The 26481-nt window shown below is 32.5% G+C and overlaps 2 protein-coding genes across 5 annotated transcripts; both read right to left on the reverse strand.

The window, feature by feature from the left end:
* Nucleotides 1-685: 685 nt before the first annotated feature.
* LOC125849092 (G-box-binding factor 1-like) lies at nucleotides 686-10249 on the reverse strand. 4 transcript variants are annotated; one of them, XM_049529102.1, is made up of 13 exons: nucleotides 10066-10232; nucleotides 8546-8618; nucleotides 6575-6698; nucleotides 6391-6438; nucleotides 6218-6304; nucleotides 6015-6104; nucleotides 5725-5885; nucleotides 5590-5644; nucleotides 5407-5455; nucleotides 5119-5324; nucleotides 4248-4325; nucleotides 1665-1790; nucleotides 687-1061 (listed from the first exon to the last, which is right to left on the reverse strand). In XM_049529102.1, exons 3-13 carry the CDS (start codon nucleotides 6629-6631, stop codon nucleotides 963-965), a joined length of 1056 nt encoding a protein of 351 aa, XP_049385059.1. In that variant the 5' UTR covers nucleotides 6632-6698; nucleotides 8546-8618; nucleotides 10066-10232; the 3' UTR covers nucleotides 687-962. The 4 variants fall into 4 exon arrangements, with proteins under 4 accessions (XP_049385061.1, XP_049385059.1, XP_049385060.1 ...); XM_049529103.1 differs by lacking the exon at nucleotides 8546-8618 and adding an exon at nucleotides 9136-9225; XM_049529101.1 differs by lacking the exon at nucleotides 8546-8618 and having other exon boundaries at nucleotides 10066-10249.
* A 1145-nt stretch (nucleotides 10250-11394) lies between these two features.
* Nucleotides 11395-17793, reverse strand: LOC125848508 (serine/threonine-protein kinase STY13-like). Its single transcript, XM_049528386.1, has 6 exons — nucleotides 17541-17793; nucleotides 14202-14334; nucleotides 12569-12764; nucleotides 12050-12171; nucleotides 11819-11974; nucleotides 11395-11703 (listed from the first exon to the last, which is right to left on the reverse strand). The coding sequence occupies exons 1-6, from the start codon at nucleotides 17741-17743 to the stop codon at nucleotides 11395-11397; spliced, it is 1119 nt and encodes a 372-aa protein (XP_049384343.1). The 5' UTR covers nucleotides 17744-17793.
* Nucleotides 17794-26481: the final 8688 nt, after the last annotated feature.

Genomic DNA, 26481 nt, shown 5'->3' on the forward strand with positions numbered 1-26481 from the left:
ACTCCATTCTATTTTGTTTGACATGTACATGCTTTTACATTTGAAAATAATTAATTTCGCACATTTTTATATAATCTATAACGGTTATGACATGTTTGAGATCACAAATTTATAAAATCTCATATTATAAAGATATTAAGACAAGTTTAAAAACTATAATCAGACTGACATTAGTTGTGTAAGACTTCTTTTGTCTCACAAACAAAGTGAACCCATAGTTTATGAAACTAAAAAGTATAAGAATTTGAGTCCACTAAACAAAATTACTAGCGTCACAGTGATAGCTTATTACCACCATTCCCTTTTTAAAAAAATAAAATAAAATTTTGAGAATGAGTGATCTTAAGAGAAAGCTTTTTATGGACCAATTTTACACATACTGGCGTCTGGCAATGAAAAAGATATTTGCACGTAAGTAACTTTGTATAATTAGTAACTATTGATTGGTAACCCAAAATAAATATCCACCAACCTACCAGAAAAGGCATTCCTTTTTCTCGCCAAAGCCTAATCGATATTCTTTTTTTGGGTATCTGGTGCGCGCATAGCAGAGCACATTTCGGGGGTGGTGCTCCCAACATAATTCTCTACATATCCAGAGCTCGAACCCGAGACTTTTGGTTAGAGAGGAATACTATTGCACCACAACCCATATGACAATCACTGAAAGGGACTTTAAAGATAGCCAGGAAAAGGATAACATGAGGGTAAAATTCCAACATCACTTGAAGACTTCTGAACTATTGAAGTTAATTTAAAGATAAGTTAAACAGACTCAGACTCTTAACGCTGGGGTTAGAAATATATGTTACAACTTACAGTCACACTCAGAAAGGGAGCTAAACGGGGTATAGGTTAGTAGGACAACAAACATTTCTCATTCTGCTGCACCAAAAAAGCAATGATCTGTGAGCACTTTGTAACTAAAATCACCTACTCAGTTCTGGATTTTTCACGTCTCCTTAACTAGCTTCCTCAACATTAGATTGAATACGTGCGGCAATATCGTTCCTCTCTAGCTTAGACACAACGTCTGGTCCACAAAGTAGTATTAACTCTTCCTGTTTCACCATCATATTCCAACAAATATCAGTAATTTCATCTTTCTCGCCTTCACAACTTGCTAGGTCAGGTTTAAAAGAAACAACTTTGCAAGGGAAAAAAAAGTACTAGCACTAAAGAACAAGATGAATGGATGCTGCAGCAAAAGATTCAATGATACTAAACGTCTCACATTAATTATAACAAAAAGCTATTCAAGAATCAGAATTGTACTACCCCAATGAAAGAAAATAGGGGATGACATGAAGAGTGTACTTGAGAATATTACTTAAAAAAGAGAAGAACGGAAAATCAAAGAGGACAAAAGTTAAGAGGAATACTTTTTTTTTTTTTTGATGACAAGGAAAACCCACATCCGCTACCCTTTGGGTGCACATAGGGTAAAACCCCCGCTCCTATGCAATAGCTCGCAAACCACATAGGAGAGGTAGCCCGCACTAGGCAATCCCAGTGCGACGAGCTCGACCCAGAAGGCAAACCCCTTGCTTTCGCTGGCAAGGAGTTTCGAACTTGAGACCTCCAACATGGAAGTCCCAAGCCCAAACCACTGGGCCACCCTGAAGGGTAAAGTTAAGAGGAATACTTATGAAGGTGTAAAGTACCTTTATCGAATTATTCTCCGAGGTAAGCTTCTCACATTCCTCAGAGAGCCGTTGGAGCTCATCTTTGAGTGAATGATTCTCATGGCTCAATGCTTCTACTCTACGTTGTAGCTCTTCACACTCTGCCTGCGAAAATACATAACGTAAGACATTACTGTCAGAAGATCGAAAAGAAATTTAGAGTATATTCTGGGTTCTCCAGCAATTGGAGCAAAGCAAACAACCAAACCATACATGAACAATGGTCAAGAGCTAAAGGCGGCTTGTTTGATGTCCCATCGAAATGCTAGTTGCTGTTGTAACATGAACGGAAAGGAGTATCATGTTTTTGTATGGGCAAAATGGCAGAGTTTTTACACTAGCCATACGTTGTTACGTCATTCTAAACAGATGTCATATACAATGACAGAAAACGTCCACATGCACAACGATTAACTCCATGGATAAATTTCTGCCCTATCTTATAGTGAAAAGTGATACTCTCACAATGGTTCCAATCATCTACTAGTCTCAGTGTATACACTGAATGTAGGTGAGTCTTCTCCCTTGATCCAAATCATGGATAGTGACTTATCCGTTTACAGCAGAATCTGTTTGTTAAACTACGGAAGATAAGAACCAAAGCAAGATTTCTGTTCTTTCTTTTTCTGAGTTTCTACTAAAATGAAAAGCAGCTATTTCCTTGGTTTCTTGGCATTAATTTGATGACACTTACCATCACCTCCTGTTCCTATTTAATTTTAACAAATAACTATCATTAGGAGAAAACAGTAGCATCTGGGTGAATTGATAGTGGTAAAGATGTGAGCATCTTATTGCACTTATATTTTTCTCCTTTATCCTTTTGGTTGGATACATCTAAGTTATGCATTAATCCCCATTCCATGAGAAATTATAATGGTATTTACGTGTCTATCCACTTCCTATTCAATTAAACCAATCAAACTGAGGATGGATAAAGGATTTTCAAGATCTTAACTGATAGTTAGAGGAGGGTATATTTGATATTAGAGGCTGCACTTACCCAACCATGTCTCTCAAAATGATAACTTTTTACTCCCTACGTTTGCACAGTATGGTTTGGCTAGGAAGATAAGGAAACAGTTTCACATCAGTAGTTATATTTAGCAGCTGCATATTGTTTTTCAGTTCTCAGAACTTGTAAGAATGTAATGTTGGTACTTTTAAGTAAAGTAACAGCATCTTGATTCTTGGGATGTTATTGATTAACGGTCCATAAAAGAGGCTGTACTAGGATTTGATATAAGATTCTCTTTGGAAAGGGTTGGGAGATAGCTGGGATAGACTTACTTTTGAGAACAGGTTATCAGCCTTCAAGAAGATAGTGGTTTTAGGGAGACTATCTATAAGTGGTCTGTTTTAGTTGATATTTGATATGAATGCATCTGCTGTTGCTTTTTCACATTATATTCCAATTTTGATACATACCATCCGTTCATTTGTGTTCCCCAACTCGAAGAAATTTTCTCTCATGTGATGTCCATTGTCTTCACAAATCAAAATATAAAGAGAGACATGATCTTGTTTTTTCGGGGGGACAAGAAAAGGAAAAAACTAAGAAAGAAGTTATAGTTACTAGGGCCGTAAAACACTATCTGCAGATTAGAGCATGTGATATGTAGATATCACATCGAATTGTATTCCCATATTCTTAGGTGCTTATGATTTGTGCTGGAGAGCATTTCATAAATGTGTTCCAATTAACTAGAAAAAATCATCATCACAAGACATTGAGGATTCGGATGAAACAAGAACTTGCAGCATCAATCTAGGTTTATGTGGCTAGACGACAATGCAAAAAGATCATTGTGCCATATGATGGCGTAAAAAGGATGATCTTAAGTCTCTCTGCTTCAAGCAAATGTCTGAGTCTGAACAAGGGGTGGCAAAATTGACCCGAAAAACCCTAACTAGAAAATAATTAAAAAATCACAAAGATAGAGATATAAATATAAAAAAGTGGGAGCCCTTCAGGAACAAAATTCATCTCTTCAATAGTTAACAATTTTTAGCATACCTAATATATGTCGTCATTATCAAACTTCTCGGTTGAAGTAACAGAAAGTCATCTTTAATTTTTTGTATTAAGTACTAAAAGTCATTGTCAAATTTTCTGATGAATTCGTAGAAAGTAATCTTCAGATTTCTCAATTAAGTAAAAACCATGTAGCTTTTGAGTGGTTCTAATTTTCGTGCAATCTTTTCTGCAAGTAATTGCTGGACTAATTAAATGTGAAAGCTACAAAGGAAAAAAAAAATGCAATCGATAAAAGTTCATAAGTTGTTATTGTTAATCAATCTCCATGGAGAAAAGATTAAAATAACTATTTTGCTTACAAAGAAAAATAGAATTATTATTAAATTTATTAGCTAATATATGTAGGTAAAAGGCAAGTTGGGCCATTGCCCAACCCACCCAAATTTAGCTCAAATCGCCCATTTGCCACCCCTAGTCTAAATCCACGCAGAGAACCTTTATAAGCTAATAATACAAGACATACAGCCAACTGACTGGTGAAAGACGGAAAGAGTAACATTATTTATATAAAAAATAACTCATACCTGCTTGCGGAGCCTTGACCTCCTAGCTGACTCCCTATTAGATTGCTTTCTCTTTTGCCTTTTAAGTTCACGTTCCTCCTGTTAAGAGAGGGTTATAACGAAATTTATCAGCAAAATGAAACAGAAAAACAATGATAACAAGGCTATAACCCCATCATTGAGTGTGTACTCCCCTCTTGCACACAAAAATGAAGGGGATGTGGAATGTAAAAAGTTGTCTCTCGTGTGCTACATAATTTATTGATCTACTTGAAATAAGCACGAATGTATTTTTTTTTAGGGGTAGGGTGTGTCATAAAGTGGAACAATGAACTTCAAAATAGCACAAGGTGCTGATGTACCCAGAGACGGAAATATCAAGATGAAGCATGTTTAAAAACTAATGAACCATATGAAGGTTTAAAAATTGCTATTGCAATAAATTATATTAGAAAATTGAATCCTACAAACAGCTTATTTTATCCCATAAAGAATGAAACCGACATATCTTCAGTCTTCAGGAGTTTTCTGGCATATTACTAGTCTCAGCTATTTTTGGACTAACCAAAACACCTGAAGCCTTATAAAATCAGAGTGTTGGATGCTTTCATAACTTTGTTCAGGTTGTGATCTTTCTTCATAAAGTAGTCTTCATTAGCATACTAATATGGAACTCTCTGTAATCTCTGTTAAGAATCAAGATACACAGACAATTTTGTGTAATCAGAAAATATTCCACCTTCACTAATACCATCTGCTACTAGATGTGTGGAATTTATGTGCTTTTTAAAAGATAAGCAGGTAGACTGGCGAATTTGAAGGATATACAAATCTGGTTAAGAACGACAGTACTGATTTCAGTGAGTGAAGAGCTAAAGAAAAGAAAAAGTACCTGAATCCACTGATCATTCATCCTTCCTTCATGTCCTATAACTGGACCAGTTGCATTTGGCTGTAGTTTGATAGCTCCAGGACCAGCAGCTGATGCATTCCACACGTCCATTCCAATATTTAGGTTAGTTGCAGGTACGATGACAGGATTTCCATGTATAGAAGTCGGGTGATTCTCTTTTGCAGGATTATTCTGTGCACTGGCTCCTGATAATCGCCATAGTTAGAAACTCAATTATTTGTTGATAATAATAATGGCAGAATCAAGAAGAGAGTTCACAGAAGTTACCATCTGCAAGCATTTGATCAAAGCTTCCCTTCTTGTTTGCAGCAAATTCCTGTGAGATGGCATATGATCAAAAAAAGTTCCAACTAGCAATTGCGGGACAAGGTAAGAATAAAATTGAGACTCGTGATCTCCATGGTATGTAAACAAAGACAAGAGGTAGTCAGGGGCGGACTGAATACTTACATTGTTATCATTTTCATCATTTGTATCTGATGTACCTTCACTTCTGCTTTCATCACTGTTGATGAAAAAATATAACAATCAGAGCATGAATGATCCATAATGAAGAATTTACAGAAATATGATTCATAATCAGACCTTTGTGTGGCACCATCATTTCCGGAACCCGAAGTAACTTTCCCATTGTCGCCTGCCTTGCCACCAGAACAGACCTTTAACTTTTTACTTGAATTCCGATCCTTCCCTTCAGGCCCCTTCCCATCTGATTCAGGATATGCCAGCGCAATATTTGGAGCCGGCTGAAAATACATGAACAAAAATATTAACATGACCTGTCTTTTTGTATTTTTTTCTTTTGGGAAGAAGAGGTAACTTGCTTTTATCAGCTTTCAAATTCATAAGAATAAATTACGGATAAGCTTGATTACCGTGGCAATGTTAGGATGAGCATAAACTCCGGCAGGAGGATATAAAGCTGGATATGGAACTGGAGTCCCATAAGGAGGCATAAGAGGATGCTGAAATATGAGACAGTGATCAGAGCAAGTAGTACTGTGAGTTCACAGGTTGTGTAGCTAGTAATCGAAAAGAAATAAAAGAACAAATAAATTAGGAACAGAAAATCAATTACCTGACCTCCCCACATGTATGGGTGGGGAGCAGGAGAAGCAACAGGTGAGGCAAAGAAAGGAGGAGTAGCTCCAGCACTATAATAAGCCTAAACAGGAAAAGAAATAGAAAACTAATTTATTATTCATCAGCATTCATGTGATTGGCTTAATCATTATGGAACTTAATAACAACCTGCATAGAGCTTGACCAATCAGGATATGAAGGTGCAGTTGGTGTCTCCTGATCAAACATTAGAAACTTGTGAGCAGTGAGCCAACACATGCATTAATACACACACAGAGAGACAGAATATCACGTGTTTAATGATTGATTAGCCGTAAAACATACAAAAGACAATTAAGAGAAAGAAAGGGACCTCAGTTAATGGCGGCTTTGAAGTCTTTGTAGGAGTGCTCTCTTCCCCAGCTCCCATTGGGTCAATCAATTGTATATGCGGGTATCCACGTGAATAATCCAAAAATGGCTTGCTCAGCTAAAGGCTAGATAGATTATAAATAGGGAAAAGAAATTAGAACTCTTCCATTTTCTTTTTTTGGATAAGTAGAAGTTAGAACTCCTACCATTTTGCATCTATAAGGATTATTTCTTTCGTTGTCATAGGAACAACAACAAATATTATGCTCAATCTCAATTTGACTATATGAATCCTCACTTCTTAAGCTCAACTCATGTTATCATCAAACCAAGTAAAAATAAAAGTGAAAAATAAGTTTTATATATATAAATAATAGTAATTATAATAAATAACAATATTATTAGAAGTTCTCTAACAAGACTAAATCATATTCCCTACTAGTAGATATCACCTATATGGATCCTTTTCTACCATTGTGCCCTATCTTTAGCTAAGTCTACATTGTGAGGCATTGACCCCAAGAAAACATAGGTCTTTCAAGAGAACTTCCTTCCATGTGATTGCTCACATTGCCAGTCCCAAACCGAAAAGGACGAGGGCTGTGGTAGGCCTGCAGCCAGCGTGAAAATTGTCAATTCATGAGCCATTGTCATATGAACAAGTATACAGATTTTGGCTTTCTAATAAACAAATTATATACAAATTCCGCCTCGAAAGCTAACCTTATGACACAAAAAGAAGACTTCACTATGCCTCAAATCCACATTAGTTACGGTTGGCTTGATGTAAATACAACGATTGAAAAATTACACTTGTGAAATATATCGGTATAGATCTATGTTGCTCAGACTAGGGTGCGCGAATCCGATCCGAGTGTAGATCTAGAGGTCGGATTCTTCATGACACGAATTTTAAGATCGGGGGTATGGATCCAAGTTGCCATGTTTTCTTCACTATCGTGTTTCCTTTTCATTACTACTTCGATTTAACTTTCTTGAGATGATGGTCTTCCGGAAATAGTCTCTCTACCTCCACGAGATGGAAGTAAGGTCTATATAAGCCCTAGCCTCACTTTGTGAGATTTTACTAGGTATACTGTTGTTGTTGTTGGAATATGAATTTGAATGCGGGTGTTGGGATGCGGCCAATAAATGTATATTTACGACATATAAAGTATATATTTCGATTAGTTTGAGTTATTGAGCTAAAACTAATAACTTCATTCCTTACAAACACCAATATTTTATCTTCTCGCATGATGGAAAAGTATTCTCATACTTTATATGGTCAATCTATACTCTCGATCATAGAATATGGTCAAATTACCCAAGGTAAGTTGACCAAATCCGATAAGAATCTCACACCCATGCCGTGCCGACACGGGTGTGGCAGGGATTTTGAAGAGTTCGCGCAACATAGGTGTAGACAAGTTCTTTAAACCTCTCTGCCTAAGAGTAGACTGTACACACCATGCATACCATAACAATGAAAACAATGTCATATTTCCTCGTTTTGGTCTACACAAAAACGAGTCACCTGTATCATGAAGCTGATAGTAACAAGGATGAAAGAAGTTGTAATTCCATTAAAGAATAAATAATTTACAAAGCCATGCAAAGCAATCTTTTAAACTTGCAGAACAATCTGTATGTGACTCAAATATAGAGAAAATGAAGCACAAATTTAGAGAGATATATTTGTGTAAATAAGATGTGTACTCATTTCAAACTAAATTTTATTAAAAATATTAAAGTACTTTCTTAAAGAAATTGCTATCTGGTAAGTTTTCTTCAAAAGAGAACATTGTAGACTAACAGATAATCAAGACAAGGAAAGTCATTTACATGGCTACATGATGAATCTGGAGAAAAGCTACTGGATGTATCTATTTACATAATCAAAGTCCAAAATATAGATAATGACATTCATTAATAAAGGTCAAGTTTTTCCTTAATGGTTGCTAGTCCATACTTTTCATGGCTTCAACATCATTCCCAAAAAGACCAATTGCACCAAAAACAGAATGTCAATCCTGCACAAATGACTGATTGCAAAAAAGTTGACAAAATTAATCAGGTCTTCTTGATGTTAAATCTTTCTGCGCCTGATACTGATGTTTTTGCTTAAAGAATATAGCCAACATCTATGTACACCATCTTCAGGCACAGCTTTTGTTCACCTTTTCTTATAATAAATGGCAATAAATGTCCACTCAGAAATAGAATGCTTAACCTAATATCCAAATAATGTATTTTCCAAAAGCTCACCCACTTCAAGCCGCCCCACTAATAGACATGACATAATTCTAGTTGAATCAATGAAAAGTGCATTGTATAACAAAGAGAACTAGGCAGAACTATATCGTTTTACGAGCATGTATTCAAACTCATTATAGAAGAATCAAAATCCTATGCAATCATTCCTCGCAGAGTCTAACTAATACAACAATTCCAAGTTGAGAAAAGAAACAAAAAAATAGTATAAAAAAAGGTTGTGGATGGCAAGTTTAATATTTTATATTCTTAAAGGCAGTAATGTACGTAATTAGTGATCAACCATACCAAAATTTTCCCCGGTTTTTTGCCAAATCAATTTTACTACTGAATGATAAATTTGTGTGCGTGTTTGATGCTCAATTAGAAAGCTGAGTCCTAAAAAGGAAAGACGGCTTGTTAATGTTGTGTTACACTTACAAGTTTTACAAAGGATTAAAATCACAAAGATCATTCTAACTAGTATAGCAAACAAAACATAATCTTGAACATCACAACCAATTTCAGTCCAGGCTCTGCTTGACAACTCCCCCAGGGAAAGAGCTTTTGTGGAAACAAACCAATTTTGCAATAGTCAAGAGCGCCTATTATATCCCCATTCCTCCTCCAAACCCAAGAAAAACAGCATCCAGTTTGTATTAATTTCCTTTTTATTGCTAAATAAAAGGTTAATCAATCTAGCTTAAAAGAAAACTTCAAATATTCGTCAGATTACCCAAATTTCGGTGTGATGTTGCTTAAGAAACATGCCTTTCACACCTTACAACAAAAGATTAAACCCAAGGAAGAAATGGAGAATTTTGGAAAGTTTACATAAACCCAAAAAAGATTTGAATCATAGGCATATTTAATTCGCAACACAAAGCTGGTCAGAGAATTGGGTTTTCTTTTGTCAAAATTAAACAACTTAATTGCAAGAACTAGCTTTCAAGAAACCTTTGGAACTTGCTAAATTGATCATCAAACTCAAAAAAAAAAATTTAAAAAATCAAAACTATTCAACAGTAACAAGAATCAAGAAAACCACTGACAACTAAAAAGATCCCAATTTTAAAATTTAAATCTTTTAAGGGTAATTCTCCTGGAGTTGTCGGTCCTTGTGTATGAAGAGTATTAGCATGTTAGCAAACACAAAATCAAACAATTCATAAACAAATACTAGAAAGTAAGAAACAAAAGAAAAAAACAATGAAAATAAAGGTGGTGGGGAGAGCTGACCTGTGTACTGAATCTGAGGTGGAACAGAAGGTTCCTAAAAGTTAAAGTTTTTTATCCCATCCCCAACTGATTCCTCAGGAGATTAAGAAAAAAAAAACATCCTAAACAACAGCTGCCATAAAGAAAACACAATCTTGGTTCTTGGGTTTGAAATTTGACAGAAAGAAGACGGTTTAGTCAAAATATTTTGTTTAATTTGTGTGTGCCATGTAAGAAGTGATTGGGGTTTTAAGTACAATTGTAGGGTTTTGAGGGGAAGATGACACGTGACAAGAAAACAGCGTCAAGACTTGGCCAAACTATAGTGGATATGAATCACAAGCCAACAATTTATTGGACTCCCAATTTGTTTTCTCCTTCATTTTTACTTGTTTATTAAATTAATTTTTTTTAAATTATACTTCTAATATCAACTATTCATTTTCAAGTTTGTTGAGATAATAAACTAATCAACATGAGTATAATTAAATATATATTTTATTTTATCTAACCTTGACACGTATCAAAAATAAAATTAGCTTTGATTTTGATTTGGCTTATCATGTCACTTGACAATTGACATTTTATTAATATGATTCATGATTAATGTCAGACTTTTGTACTAATTCAAATTTAGTTGAGTTTTAATATGGATATCGAACATTTAATTTTTTTTTAAAAAAAGGACAATTGACATATAATATAATTTTATTTACCTTAAATTTGACTAAGCGCAAAATCATGTGGCATAAGTTAAGGCCTTATGATAAAATAGTATCTAAATGGATCTTGAACTAATAAATTTGACTCATTTGTAAAGTTCAACATGTAACAATTTGGATAGAGATTTGGTTCAGGCCTTAATTAATTAGTTTGCTTAAATTGACACATGATTCTGATTGGGATATATAGTTTTAAAAAATTAATAACTTAAATCCATTTGGCACTATCATTATCCAAAGAATCTTAAATAAATATAATAGTATATATTAGTGTTAAATTTCAAATAAGACTTGAAGGAAGGTGTAAAGTGAAATAAATTCCGAAAAAAAATGAATAATTCTCGTGGTCAAAGAGGTCCTTCCTTGAACTCAATACACATTTGTATTCTCCCCTTCCATACTAATGCATTTGAACTGCCAACATTTTTTTACAAACAAACAGAAAGAATACTCAGAGAATTGCAAGGAGAAGATAATATTGTTTTCTGTTTCTATTGCTTTCTGTACAATGATGGTCTATTTTGGAGGCATTGAAGGCTGTTCTACTTCATATTATACATATCATAAAACTGGCGAAAGAAGACAGACGGGGAAGTCCTTCAATTATTTACACCTATATTAATATGTCTCAGAGAGAATTGTCATATGCACTCATGAAGCAGCAACATGAACTCCTGTGTTTTTTCTTGCTATTTTCTGCATCTTTGTCCATCAAACAATTTGTGACAGGAGAATTGACTAACTCATTGCCTGTGGGATGCTCCGTCTCAAACAGATTGGGAGAAGAAGTCGGGGAGCCACACACATTGCGAAGAATGTTTGCAAGGAAATCTGATATTTGCTCAAATTCTGGCCGCTCTCCTGGATCCTCTGCCCAGCAAGAGCTAAGAAGGGGTTCTATCTCACTCGGAATGTTATCCATGCTGGGACGCATTTTCTGGAATTTATAGAGGAAAGGAATTTTACCAATCACTGAAACGTTGTTCGATGTGAAAACTTTGATCAACTCTGACATTTTAAGTCAAAATAGACACAAAAAGGTAGAAACATACCGTAGCTGTAGCATATGCCACCATAATGTTGCTTCTTCCCTTAAACGGAGTGCTGTTTGTGAGCAGCTCCCACAGGATCATTGAGAAACTGTAGACATCCACTTTATGATTGTAGTATTTCTTCACTCCAATTCTAATTGGGTCCATGCTGAACATCTGACATTGACAAAGGGTAAGACATATACTATTATTAAGCAGGTTGTAAACATTTCCGCCCAATTTAATTAATACCTCCGGAGCCATCCAGCGGTATGTACCAGCTTCTGTTGTCATTTCAGCTTCTGCATCCTCCCTAGCTAACCCAAAGTCAGCTAGTTTAATTATTGTCTTGTCTTCTGTGAGGAGTAAGTTACCTACAAATGTAGCAAATATTGGTAATGAAATAGAATCAAACCTTCCTTTTTAGAAAATACGCTTTATTCACATGATAGGTGACACATGGTCCATGTGTTTGCAAACAATATTGTGTTAACCGACGAAACAAGTGAGTAGGGTGGGCATAGTACGGTATTGATATGAAAACGGCACACATGGAGCAAAATGGATATAAGGATTCAATATAGACAATTCCAACTAGTCTGGGTTTGAAATTGAGTTGTTTTCTTATGTTCAAGCTAAATCATAAAAAGGATCATAAACTTAAATTCATGCAACTCAAGCCAGCAGTAATCCTGATCAGAGTGTGACTAGCCACCTAAAACTTAACAATTGGAAGTGCAATAGCAAATTACGAGATAGGCAGAGCATTACTTGGCTTCAAGTCGCGGTGAATAATGCCAATTGCATGCAAATACTCCATTGCTCGAGAAATTCCCAATGCAAAACTTAGAGAGAGTTTCAAATCTGGACATTGTGGTCGGGTGCTCCATAAGAACTTTTGAAGCGTGCCACCTCTCATTAGCTCTGTAACTAACATCAATGTTGGTTCCATGGAAGCACCAATAAACTGTTTCAACAATTTTGAGGACATATTAGCAACTAATGAAAAAATAATCAATCACCATACAGAAGGATTGTTTTAAGGCAATTTCTGCACAATAATGTGTAATGAGGGAAGAAACAGGGCAGTCCAATGCACTTAGTATCCCGCGTTGGCAGTTCAGATGGGGTCCGAGGAACAGCTGCAGCCATGGGAGTATGACGTAGGCAGCTTACCCTGATGCAAGCATCGATGGTTGATTTCACGACTCGAATTTGTGTCCTATAGGTTACACGGAGACAACTCTACTGTTGGCCCAAGGCTTCCCTTCTAATGTGAAATGAGAGAAACAGGACAAAATTTGAAGAAGTGCCTGAAGACTAATGCCTGACGCTTGAATCCTTTTACAGACACACTTAACAGTGCCTGTATTTTACTGTTGTACGAAACTAACACTATTGCATTAAGTATAGGTGTAAATATATATATATATATATATATATATAAACTCAACAATCTAACAGCTAAGGAGCTTAAAAGTTGGATCATTCATAATTCCTGCATTTATTCTTCCTAAGACATAAACAATTAACCACACAGTTTGTCTGAGTATATACTTGGGACAGAGAAGCGGAAAACAAAGGCATGATGTCCGGAACAAATTGGAAAAGAATAGATTAAAAGTTGATATGATACTAGTACTTAGGACACAGTGGCATAAACGGCAACCTTTTCGAAACTTATCTGTTGTCCTGCTAGTTCATTGGCCCTCTGTTTGAGTACAACAACACTTGCACCCCAATCTCTAACTAGTTGAGGTCAGCTTTGTCCTCAAGTCTGAGCAATTATCAGATAATGGACCATTCAATACATATTGAGCCAGCATGCAGTTTTCTAGTTTGACCAACTCTCTCATCAGCAATACAACATGGGATGAAACCATTTCAAACAAGAATCAAGTTTCAGAGGACGCAACTTTGTACCAAGAATCGACAAAATAGTTCAGAAAGAAACCGGTATATAGTTATGGATATTATCTACACCATATAAAAGTAAATCCAAATAACTAAAATAGATTTTAAAGGGAATGCAACCGTGGATATTTATACAAGAAAGCTTAACAAAATACGAAGAAAGTACAGGAGCACATTAGCTTTATAAATAAATCGTTTCCACATGGAAATGGTATGAAGTAAACAGGAATTCTTTTCACTTTATGTCTGGATTTATATATATTCTTTTTACAGGGGTAGCACCAAATATCTAATTTTAATAACAAAAATGATGCATAGGCCGTGGCTTTTATTCTCTTTCTCAGTGGACATCAAACCCAGTAAAGCAATCACTGTTTTCTGATTTTGAGTCTGACTCTATTACTGTGTTGTAAAGTGATGCCAGCAAAAGCAAGGTAGACAAAGTGAACACAAATTAACTAGTATCACTATTTTTTATTGAACACCATACCTTCACAATATTTTCATGCTTCACTTTAGATAGTAAAGTAACCTCCCTCTGGAATTTCACCTTTCGCTCAGGACTCACATTTGCCGACATGTCTGGCTGTATTATTTTTATTGCAACAGGCATGGATTTATATCTGGAACAAGTATTACAAAGAGTGATTTAGAATAGCAGGACCCTTAAATAAAACGAATTGAAATGCCTGATCACATTTAAGAGTGCAAAATATAGTAACCTTAAAGCCATGTAATATGCACTATCAACCTTTAGTTGTACCAGAATGAGAGGAAAATCCAAATTTAGAAGATCCTAGATAGATGTTTTGGGTATATATATATATATACCATATATAACTAAAGTAGATAATCTAAGAACCAAATTCTTCTGATATGAACTAAGCAGTTATTATCTGAAAACACTATGAGGTTTTATTCTGAAAACATCTACTCAAACATAAATTTGGCTATCTTCATGTCCGTATCAGTTACCAATAAAGGGAGCAGGAAACTAAGTTTTCAATGGTTACGCGAGGTGAAATTACGAGTAATGGTTGAAATGCACTACGGGACACTTCAATGAAGACATTCAGAATTGAAGTGGAACTGAATTTATGAATTCCAAAATTACAAATTCTCTAGTTTCATTTCAAATGAATTCAGACAACATATCATGTAAACCATTATGGAGTTTGTATTTTAAAATAAATTACCATCACTAAATCGAAATGGTTGCAATCTGCAAACAGTATTGTACAGTAGATGTGAAACATATTGGGACAAATCTCTCGGTCCAAATAGACCTTTATATCGCTTCATCATTTTGATGATGTTGTAAGTTTGGATATGGAACCATTTTTCTCTGTCAATTTTTGTTTAAAAAAAATCCGAAAGATCATACAAATTCTTTAAACGTTGGACTAAAGTTACTAGTTTTGAATGAGGAAGGAAGTTGGTTTTAAGAAATCTTATTACAAATGAAATATATGCATTATGGATAGTTTCCTCTGATACATTTATTTTCTTTACATTAATAATCTTACTCCTAAGTATATTAGTTAGTGTGGCTACCTATCACAAGGATAGAGAGATGAGTTAAGAGAGGATTTAAGTTCTAAAAAAGATCATTTCATTTCCACTATTTTGCTCCTGAATAACATGTAAGGTAGAGAAAGAAATCTATCTACTTCGCTAGCAAGAGATGTATGATTTGGGAAGCAGAACATTTTTATCAACTTACAACTTCTACCTTATTATGCAGCCTTATGCATTCTTACTTCATTGCCGGGAGAATGCACTTGGATTAAAAGATAAGAGCACATGAACCTGTTTACTCAATCCTCTCACCTTAACAAAAATTAGTCCTTTTAGTCAATAAAGTAACATAGTGAAACTATATCTCAATAGAGTTCACTTCCCAATTACAGACTTAGGACAAATAAAGAAAAAACGATAAGATTTACTATTGAACTCAATGCCAAATGAATTAGTCAAACTATCTTTGGTAATCAGCAGATATTATTGTCACGAAAATTTATTAGAAATGCCAGCAGGTCAGAAAAATCTAAACATAAGCTGAAACACTAATTAAGTAGACATTTTTCTCCTTCCTAGTCTCTAGTTGAGTAAGATTGAAAGCTTTAGCAGAGACTCGAAGACGTGAACCATTAGCTCATTATAACTTTTATAACCGAAAAAGAGAAGACGTAATACACGGGTCTGCAGAAAGATCCAAGGAATTTGTGATCTTAGAAAACATATTTTTCTGCTTTTGACCACCGACAACCTGATCTGTGCACAATTGGAACTTTGGAAGTAAGAAAGTTTAATCTAGATAACATGCTTTCTCTTTCTACAGAATTCAGACCTCTGAGTTTTCACTTTGCCTTTGCCTATCAAATGAAATGTAAGTTCAGATGAGGACTTTGATTAGAATTCCAATAAATAGCTTTTCTTTCTTTCCTTTTTTAGTTATGTAAATTTGAAAGAGAAAAAATCAACAAAACAATCACGAGTCTCTACTTCATTGCCAAGAGAATGCATTTGGTTGTTTTAGTTTTGTAATTCTTCAACCCTCTCCAAAATTGATAAGATTACAATTCAAAGCAACAATATATTTCCCTAGATGATTATATCAGATTTAGGTTGAAAGTTCACTAAATATCTAAGCTCAATAGGAGCACAGGAACCTGTTCACTCAATCCTCACCTAGACAAAGGTTAGTCCTTTAGTCAATAAGGTAAAACAGTGAAACTATATCTCAGTAGAGTTCACTTCCTAGCCTCCCAATGTCAGATTAGGACAAATAAGGAGAAAAGGATAAGATTTACCACTGAACTCAATGCCAAACGAATTAGACAAACTATTGGTAGTCAGCAGATATTATAGACAAACTAAGTAAGTAGACATTTTCTCCTTCCTAGTCTCTAGTTGAGTGTGAAAGCATTAGCATAGACTCGTGAAGACGTGAACCATTAGCTCACTATAAATTTTATAACCGAAAAGAGAAGGCGTAAACCTCGGGACAATAGAAAGATCCAAGGAATGTGTGAGCTTAGCTAAGACATTGTTTTCTGCTTTTGATCGCCGACAGTCTAATCTGTGCACAATTGGAACTTTGAAAGTAGTAAAAAATTAATCAAGATAACATACTTTCTGATTCCTCAGAATTCAGACCTTTAGGCTTTCAATTTGAGTTTGCCCATCAAATAAAATATGAATTCAGATGAAATTGAATAATAAATCCTCCTCTCTTTCCTCTCTTTGAATTAAGCATTGCTCATTCTGTTGGTGCTTGAAACAACTGTATCAACAATATAGTCTACAATTTTATACAAGGAACTGCTGAACTTAATCACTCCCACAAGTACTAGACAATTCTTTCTGATTATACATAGTCCAATTTTGAGATGCTAGGGAAGATGAAAGGGACAATGCTGACAATTGAAATACCATTAATACAAGCATAGAAAACAGAAACACAAATCAAAAGTAAAATTCTTTCATCGCCCTTTTACTAGAGAAGAGGAATGAGGGAAGTGGATAAATTAGGCAACAAAGCTAAGCACAGCGCCACACAATATCCCAGAACTACAGGGGTCGATATGAATTTTGTTCTTTGTAAGAAGGATAACAAACAATGTAGCAATTAATTCAAGAAACATAAGCCAAGATACGGAAAAGAAAAGTGTTTTCACTTCAGCAAACAAATTGACAGACCGAAACCCCCAAGAAATCAAGAAAACTCCAAAATTCAATTCTTGAGCACAAATGCAATTAATTCAAGAAACATAACTGGGGTTCAAGAAAATGGGGAAAAATTCAAGAAAACGAAAAGGGTACTCACAATCCTTCATAAACAACTGAATAGGGACCTTCACTGATCACATGACCAATAGAAAGGTGTTGTAGATCGATTAGCAGCTTCTTATCAATGCTGACAGAATTTTGAGCAGAAAAATCATCATCAATTGCAGAACCATCAGAAAAATTCCCAAATGGGTTAGAGAGAGAACGTTCAAGATTGATAAAATCCTTAGTGTCCACCATAGCTATTAAGCAACTGTTGCATTACAATAGCAGAGAGAAAAGAGGAAGAAGAGGAGTATATATGTCAACCCTGTGGGGGTGGGGGGGTGTAGGGGGTGGGGAGTATAAAGGGGTGGGATGTCATTTGAAAAGAGTTGCAGCGGTAGGAATAAGAGGGAAAAATCTCTTGAATTTAGTAATTTATTAATCCTTGCATTTATTTTCTTGTACTAACGCTGGACAAAAAAAGTAAAAAAATTACCCCAAAAGAAAAAAATCTTAAAAGTGGTTCTAATCTTTACTCCTCCCTTCCATGTTTACCCGTTTATAATTGACTAGACATTCTCTTTAAAATTAATAAATAAAATAATATTTTTACTATATCATAATTATTAATATCAAGAAATAAATTAGATATAATTCTAATAATGATAAAATAAATATAAAATGATAAAATTATCTGAACAACTAAAAGTGTATGTTTATTTTTATTGCAATGATACAAGAGCTATATGTTATTTCTTTTATCTCGATTTATGTGATCAGTAATATAGATAGAATTTGGAGAGTTGATCAAATTTTTCATTGACGTAATTTTATTTTATCTTTTAAAGTAATTTAAGTTGTTAATTATTGTAATTTATAGTACTTTTAACGTAATTTACAAATATATAAATTATTCAAAATACCTTTTTAAATTGTTAGAAATGTTTTTACTCTCTCTATTTCAATTTATTTCGCATAAATAAAATTTGGAGAATCAATCAAAATTTATTCGACCATAAATTTTTTATGCGAAGTTTTAAAATATTTTAAACTAGTAAAATTACCTGCGTTTCGCGCGAGAATTTAATGTCACACGGAATTTATAAAATAATACTTATAACCTGTCAGACATTAAAACTAAAACATTATATTATCTTACATACAAGATTACGTAGTAACAAACATTAATAATATAAAGGAAAATGAAAATTATTATCTCTTATCATTTATCCTTAATAACATAAGCATAAATTAATGATTGTAAAAATACATATTAGGATTTGTAACATAAGCAATGGTGTCAGTGAGTCACTCAACAAGAGCAAAGTACACAACTATTTAATTGTGAAGAAGAAGAAGTTCAGAGTTTTTGTTATTTTAAAATGACAGGAAATCCCTCTATTTATAGACAACAAAAGGTAGTGTGAACAAATGTTTATTCTGTCTTATCAGAAAGGTTATAACTATTTGGAAAAGTTGCAACCCTTCGGAAAGCTCACAACATCTCATAAAAGTCACAACCTCTCATAAAAGTGACAACTTTTCATAAAAGTCGCAACTTTTCATTAAAATCGAAACTTTTCATAAAAGTCACAACTTTTCATGAAAGGGGAAGACCAGTTTTGAAAATAAATAAATTAACAGGGAATTCTGGTTTGTGGTGGCGCCATGTAGGCGGACCTAAGGTTCCCTTTTTTATATATATATATATGATTGTTAATTGTATGATTTATAAAAATTTTTACGTAATTTTTGAATATATAATTATTAAATTTATTTTAAATATTTAAATGACAAAAGTGCTCTTTAATACAATTTTAATTTCAAAATTCACACACGTCAAATAAGACACGCGTGCCCTTACCCTCATTTACTTATGTATAACAATGACAAGTAAAATTAGACTGAGAGAATACGTAACATGTTGGAGGTAATAACAGTACTTCTGGCGTGCACGTACGTCACGTGCAGATGTGAATGTGTTGTTTTTTATTTGAATTTAATAAATTGTTTGACCAATTTTTTATTTTTTTTTAAAATCACTAATTTGGAAAAAAGTTTTTTTTGATAAAGTATTTTTTAAAGTATCGATTTATATTTGACTAGACAATTTTTTAAAAATTCTTCCTCAATATTAAAGTAATAATATATATTTAATCAGACTTTAGTTTCCGCTACTATTGTATATACTTATTTTTTCAATAAAAAATTGATCGAGTACCATAATTATTGTACAATAATGACAAGTAAAAGGGGTTTGAGAGAGTATGTTACGTGTAGTAACGGTGCTTCTGACGTGCATGTAGGTCACGTGCAGATATGAATATGTTGTTTTTCATTCGAATTTGCTAGCTTGTTTGACCAAACTTTTATTTAAAAAAAACACTAATTTGGAGGAAAGTATTTTTTTTCCGAAAGTATCAATTTATATTTGATTAATCATGTTTTAAAAAATACTTTCTCAGTATTAAAGTAATAAGATGAATTTGATCAGACTTTCAAAAAATGTTAGCATAGAAAAACTTTATTTTAGATTTTCAAACAATAATTTCTAGTACCATCATATATTCTTATTTTTCAGTTAGAATTTGATCGAACCTTAACTTTAAAATAAATATTTTTAAAAGAAACCAAAAAACTTTTGACTTCCCTAAACTTAATCAATACTCTATATATTCTATTTTCACACCATATCACCATTACATTAAATCAACTCACAATAATAGATATTTTTTATAGTTAAACCTCAAAATATAACTAAATAATAGATAATTTTTATAGTTAGACCTCAAAATAGAACTAAACTAATTAAACATAGCACTAATAATATACGTTTGCTTTCCTCTATTAGTTAGTGTATATATATAACTTAAATCTTTTCTAAATATGTGTAGTTTGTTCTTATATATTTTACAAAAACAATTGAAGACTTTGATTTGAATTCCTATAAATAGTTTTTTCTTACTTTTTCTTTATATTAGATATTTTGAAAGTGAAAAAATCAATAAAACAATCACCCTTTAAAAAAAAAATGATTGAAGTTTTAGCTCACAAGTATGCATAAATATTATTCCTTTCTTCCATGTTTATTTATACATATCTCGATACACCTCTTAAAAAAAAAAATTACTATATTACTCGTAATTTTTATTCTCTTTATTTATTTTTATTTGTCCATGCTTAACATGACTCATCCCTATATCATTCTTATTATAAAAAAAAAATCGTGGGATTTTATCGTGATGAAACTCCTTTTAATTGTCTTCTAGCACAAGAATTTCTTTTCCTAAAAGTGGGAAAAGGGAAGATGAAAAAACAAGAAGAATTTAGAGGTAAATAAGAAGCTCTCACAATAATTATGATACACTTACGTGTAAAAAATCATCATAAATTTATTTAGGGAAAATTGTCTGAAAAATATCCCAACTTTGATTGAATTTGTTGTTGCGATACTAAACTTCCATGATGACCTATTACCTCCTTAGACTATTTAATAGTGTATTTTTTACTCCCCGAACTATTTAATAGTGTATTTTAAAGGTATATATGTGTCCACGTGGACACATTACTATTTATAATTTTGTATTATTTTTTATGTCCACGTGGGAAAATATATATGTTTAAAATACGATATTAAATAGTCTAGGGAGGTAATAGGTCCTCATGAAAGTTTAGAATCGCAACAACAAATTTGACTAAAATTAGGATATTTTTTAGATCTTTATCCCATTTATTTATTGATCACTGTGAATTCACATTACAACTCCTTTTTTTTTTTTTTGAGTTTACTCTATCCTTTTTGTTGTGAGTGTTTCATAAATTTATAGCGTGGTAATGAGTGTTTTTTTTTGTCAAATTCAATGTGAAGTTCAGTTCCCTCAAAAGTTCAAGCAATCGAACTGTCCGTTTCAAATTTCAGTTATAGACTTCATGTCCTTTTCTTTGACTTTTTTGTTCATTCAGTTTTAATTGCTCCCTCCGTCATTTTTTCTTGTCAAATTTTGAGTTAGTATACCTATGTAAAAAATATTAATTGATATAGTAAGTTTATTATTTTGCTCCTATTAATTGATAGGAACTCAAATATATTTATTCAGTACATTTTTTAAAAATATTAACTCAATATTAATAAATTGAGGATATAATAATAAAAAAAAATTGTTCTTCCTTAATTTGTCAAAAATGACAAGTTAAAGGGAAAATCAAATTAGGAAATGTTTGACAAATAAATAGTGACAGAGAGAGTATTTATTTTGAACTTTGCATGTTCAGAAACAATGATTGATATGGGGATTTAATCATAATCATATAGATTGATGTTTAGATTAGGGAAGTCTTGGAAAATAATTTGAGAAATAAATAATTAGTGCTAAGGGTAAAACATGAGAAAGAATAATATATATATTTTTTAATATGTTAATAGTGACAAGTAAAATAAAAAATTTAATGTTTGAGTTAATTAGCTACCTGAATTTTCACCGTGAATATTAAGAAGAAGATTTCTTGTTTACATTAACAATACTCTCTCCTGTCTGAAATGCAAAAACAACACTTGTTTCAGCCCATGGACCTTCAAAGGCCCAGTAGAAGTAACAAGGAGTCTGGACAATTGATGTGATGATAATGGGCCTTTTCATTACTTTTGAGCCCATAGACAATCTATCATTTATTGGGCCCAACTGCATGCAAGGAAACCCAGTGACCTTTCTAGTGGACCACCAATCTACCAAGCCCAACACCCTGTTTCACCAACCTTTCTAGTGCACTACCTTCACTGTTTTTTTTTTTTTTTTGAGAAAATTTCAAAAATAGCAAACATAATAGACATAATAAGGTTCTATAGTTACAGTTTCAATGGCGCTCCATAAGTATAGTTTCGTTTGCTATGGAGGCTACGGTTTGAATATTTCGCTTGTGAATATACAAATAGGGTAAATATATACAAATTATGTATTTAAACATTTATGAATGTTTTAGAACTCCGTTTGTATATTTTGCTTGCCAATATACAAATAGGGTAATTCATTATGATTTTTTCAAAAATCGTATACAAATATCTAGGTTAAGCATATACAAATAGCTTCTGAATTTATACAAATCAGGCGAATAACAAGAATTAGGGAAACAGTAGCCGCAAATTATAATTTTCTTAAACTGTACCTCTAGAACCTAATATAGGCTAAATATTTGTTATTCTGCATAATTACTCTAATTTAATTTTCATAGGTATATATTTTGAGTTAGAGCAACACCTAATTTTTGTTCTTTTTGGAATCCTAGAATGACCCACAACCACTATAACTTCTGCCACAATTTTTGTCCTTCGAGTGAGTACTTTGTGTGCATCGGATAAACCTCACTTGTGTAATAGCTAGCCTGCGACACCTAAAACTTTGTTTTGAGACTACTTATAATATACGTATTCTTATACTATACTAGAATTGACAAATAATAGCAGCATTTGTCACATGTTTTAAACTACATGCGACAACATCTTCTAAAAGCTTTTACTTGAATTTTGATCTACTTAAAAAGCTTAACCATGAAACATTGATGACTTTCAAATTTTAAAATGTAAATAGTCAATGGGATAAAATCCATTGACCCTATTTATTTATTTTGAAAATTAAAAAATAAGATTACAAAGTGACTGTGCAAAAGGTTCATATATAGGTAGGACCATTAAACCATTATAAGAAGATGCACTAGTTACGACGCACCATTGTCTTCGGATCTTAAACCATAATTCCATTTTAATCTCAATTAATCTCTAACTAATTAATTATATTATGTTACACATAGATACGTGTACAATAATAATAATAATAAAGATAGTGACAAATGACAATATATATTTTATTTATTGTTTAAGAAGTTTGATTAGATATATACTGAAAAACAACAAAATTAGTAAGTGGGTGAGCATGTGCTCAAAGCTAGCTAACAAATTTGTCGAAAAGAAGACTGCAAGATTTGAAAGGACACGTAACCCCATTTCTTAACCATCTAGGTTGTTCTAATTAAGTCTGACTATCTATTATTTTAATTGATTAGAGTTAATTGTTTAAGCATATAGATTCTCTAATATCAAACGTAGACAAAATCCAATTAGCTGTACATCTTTATTTTTTTTGCTTTTAAATATGGCCGGCGAATTATCTTACTTTATGTTTAGGTAGCTTAATTTGGTGGCTTGTGGGGCTTTTCATTTCATATTTCTACGTTATCATTATCATTATAATGAAAATAATTAACTTTCCTTCCAATAGCAAAGACAAAAGCGGCCCTTCTTTATGGACTTCCCTTTAAGCATTTGACTCAATATAAATCTTTTACTGTTACTTTATTACATAAGTAAAACATGTATTCCGTCTGTTTCAAAATAAGTGATATTTTGTATTAATATTAAATTAATGATGTTTATTTTGATTTTCAATAAGTGAATTTTACATAATCAATAATATGTGACTATAAAATAAAAAAAACACCACTTATTTTAGAACACGTTAATAATAATATGTGGTCATTAAAAGAAGGTAACGGAGCTTAGGCACTAAAAAGTCATAACCTACATATATATTAAGGCTTAAATTAGGGCGCAAATTAGGGATTGTCAAATTCTATGGGCGTACATAAATTACAAGATTAGAATATTATCCATGCGCGAATAAGAATTTAAAGAGTGAAGCAGAAGGAGCTCAAGCTTAGAGGAGAAAGACCCAAGAAATTACCGTCTCAATCCACACGTTTTTCTTTTTAATCAATTTTTTTAAAAAACATCTCAATTATATATTTATAAATTATTTCACTTCAAAATTCAATAATTTAGTTAAACAAATGTCTAATCTTTTTTTAGACTGCATATTTTAAAAGTTTGAAAATGTACTTTCTTTCTTAAATTTCATGCGTAATTAAAATATATATCATATAAATTGAGATTATAAAATACTTTTATCACTTTTATTTGTTATAACTGTACTAAAAATAGATGTTCTTTTCTATTAATTCAAATTAAAAAAATCAAAAACTAATTTATCACTTTATATCTACTTCCTAACGAATAAATAACTAATATCTATATGACTTTTAAAATATATCATATTAAATATGAAAAAGTTAACATGAACGAAGCGATAATACATTTTTTGAAGTGCAAGGGTGGAGGGAAACATGGAAGGGGAGTGGGGGTCGCAGATTACAACACAAAAACAAAATTGAGAATCCTATATTTCACTATAATATTAACAAATGAGTGGTTATATAGATTACACAAATCTAAAGACACAGAGATCCCTAGGGCTCACCATGAATGCAAGCTTTTCAGAAATAGGTGTGATATAAAAATTGGACTAGCTACATACTCTACGTGTATAAATAATGTTTCCTAGCTTTTAAATTATTTGATCGTCATTGTTGACATAACACATCCATTAAAAATATTCAAACAAAAATATATTTTATAAATTAATTTTATTAATAATGCTTTAATATTTTATATTTGACTATTATAGACTATAACTATTTAAGACTAAGAATAGTATGAAAAAACATAGTAATAAAATTTACTTGATTTTCTAAAATGTAATCAAAATATACAAGTAAAATGAAATCTTTATTTTTGATATAAGGATAAAAGTAAAATGAAACAGAGAGAGTACTAGGGATCTTCACACAAATAATCAGATATGTTTACTATTTATTTTTTCTAGTCGATAAATATAGATAATATATGGGTAACGGCTAAACACATATTATTATAAATTATATCATTATATATATATATATATATCTATCTATATATATATAACCGACAATTTAGGTTAATTCTTCCCTTTAAATTATGCAATTTCGACAGAAAGGAACACCAACAAATATATAAGTGATTACAAATGATCCGTGGAAGAGAATTAGTAGGCATGTGTAAGGAAATTAACTAATACTCTTATATATATATATATATATATATATATATATATAAAGTATTACAAAGGAAAAATAGTTCATTTTTTTGTGAAAAAAAGTAATTAATGGTTGAATGAGCAAATGTGCGGACTAATTAAAGGAAGATAGAACTAAAAAAAAGGGATAAGGGTTTGAAAAATACCCAACTTTGGTCGAATTTGCTGTTGCGATACTAAACTTTCATGAGGACCTATTACCTCCCTAGACTATTTAATACCGTATTTTTTACCCCCTAAACTATTTAATAATGTATTTTAAAGGTATATATGTGCCCACGTGGACACATTACTGTTTATAATTTTACATTATTTTTTATGTCCACGTGGGCAAATATATATGTTTAAAATACGGTATTAAATAGTCTAGGGAGGTAACAGGTCCTCATGAAAGTTAAGTATCGCAATAGCAAATTCGACCAAAGTTAAGGTATTTTTCATACCCTTATCCCAAAAAAAAAAGGTGATAAAATTTAATTCAGGTGTGTCTACTTAAATTAGGACCACACTAAATAAAGCATAAAATTTCTATTTCAGAAACAAAAGGGACCGGAATTAAAATATAAATTGGCCAATTAAGATGACGCCTGAGAGTCCGTGACAGATAATAAAGCTAATTTTGAGATCAATGTACTAATGAGAACAATAAACAAATGTTAATGAAGACCATATATAATCAAGGAACAATTCTGATTAGCCAAAGATAATGTGTTTAACTTCAATCGTTAGTAGGAGTTTAGCATATAGTACTAGTATATAATACTAAGTCGGAAGATGGGAAACATGAGCTCGATTTGTCGGGATAAACATGGCACCAATTACTTAATTATGCAATATGAATCCATATTATTAACATTAATATTAAATTAGAAAGAAGACTCATTTAGACTTGTCAAAAAGTAATCCTTCCCACGCCATGCGCATCAAGATATATCAATCTTTTGAATTCTTTTAATTAAATTAAATCACCCTTAAAACAAGGACACAATCAACTTAAATAACTAGGTCAATAGGAATCTCCTATGCATAAACCCC

Source organism: Solanum stenotomum, chromosome 12 (assembly GCF_019186545.1).
Source record: "Solanum stenotomum isolate F172 chromosome 12, ASM1918654v1, whole genome shotgun sequence".
NCBI classification, from domain to species: Eukaryota; Viridiplantae; Streptophyta; class Magnoliopsida; order Solanales; family Solanaceae; genus Solanum; species Solanum stenotomum.

What these genes read in the sequence shown, in the direction of transcription:
- LOC125848508 (XM_049528386.1), bottom strand. Translation starts at nt 17,743, where the DNA reads ATGGTGGACACTAAGGATTTTATCAATCTTGAACGTTCTCTCTCTAAC. An exon ending in TCAGTTGTTTATGAAGGATT is followed by an intron (nt 14,335 to 17,540) that starts GTGAGTACCCTT and finishes TACTTGTTCCAG; the next exon opens with ATATAAATCCATGCCTGTTG. An exon ending in AGCATGAAAATATTGTGAAG is followed by an intron (nt 12,765 to 14,201) that starts GTATGGTGTTCA and finishes TTGTTGAAACAG; the next exon opens with TTTATTGGTGCTTCCATGGA.
- LOC125849092 (XM_049529104.1), bottom strand. Translation starts at nt 6,631, where the DNA reads ATGGGAGCTGGGGAAGAGAGCACTCCTACAAAGACTTCAAAGCCGCCA. An exon ending in ATTGGTCAAGCTCTATGCAG is followed by an intron (nt 6,305 to 6,390) that starts GTTGTTATTAAG and finishes TTTCCTGTTTAG; the next exon opens with GCTTATTATAGTGCTGGAGC. An exon ending in CTCATCCTAACATTGCCACG is followed by an intron (nt 5,886 to 6,014) that starts GTAATCAAGCTT and finishes ATGTATTTTCAG; the next exon opens with CCGGCTCCAAATATTGCGCT.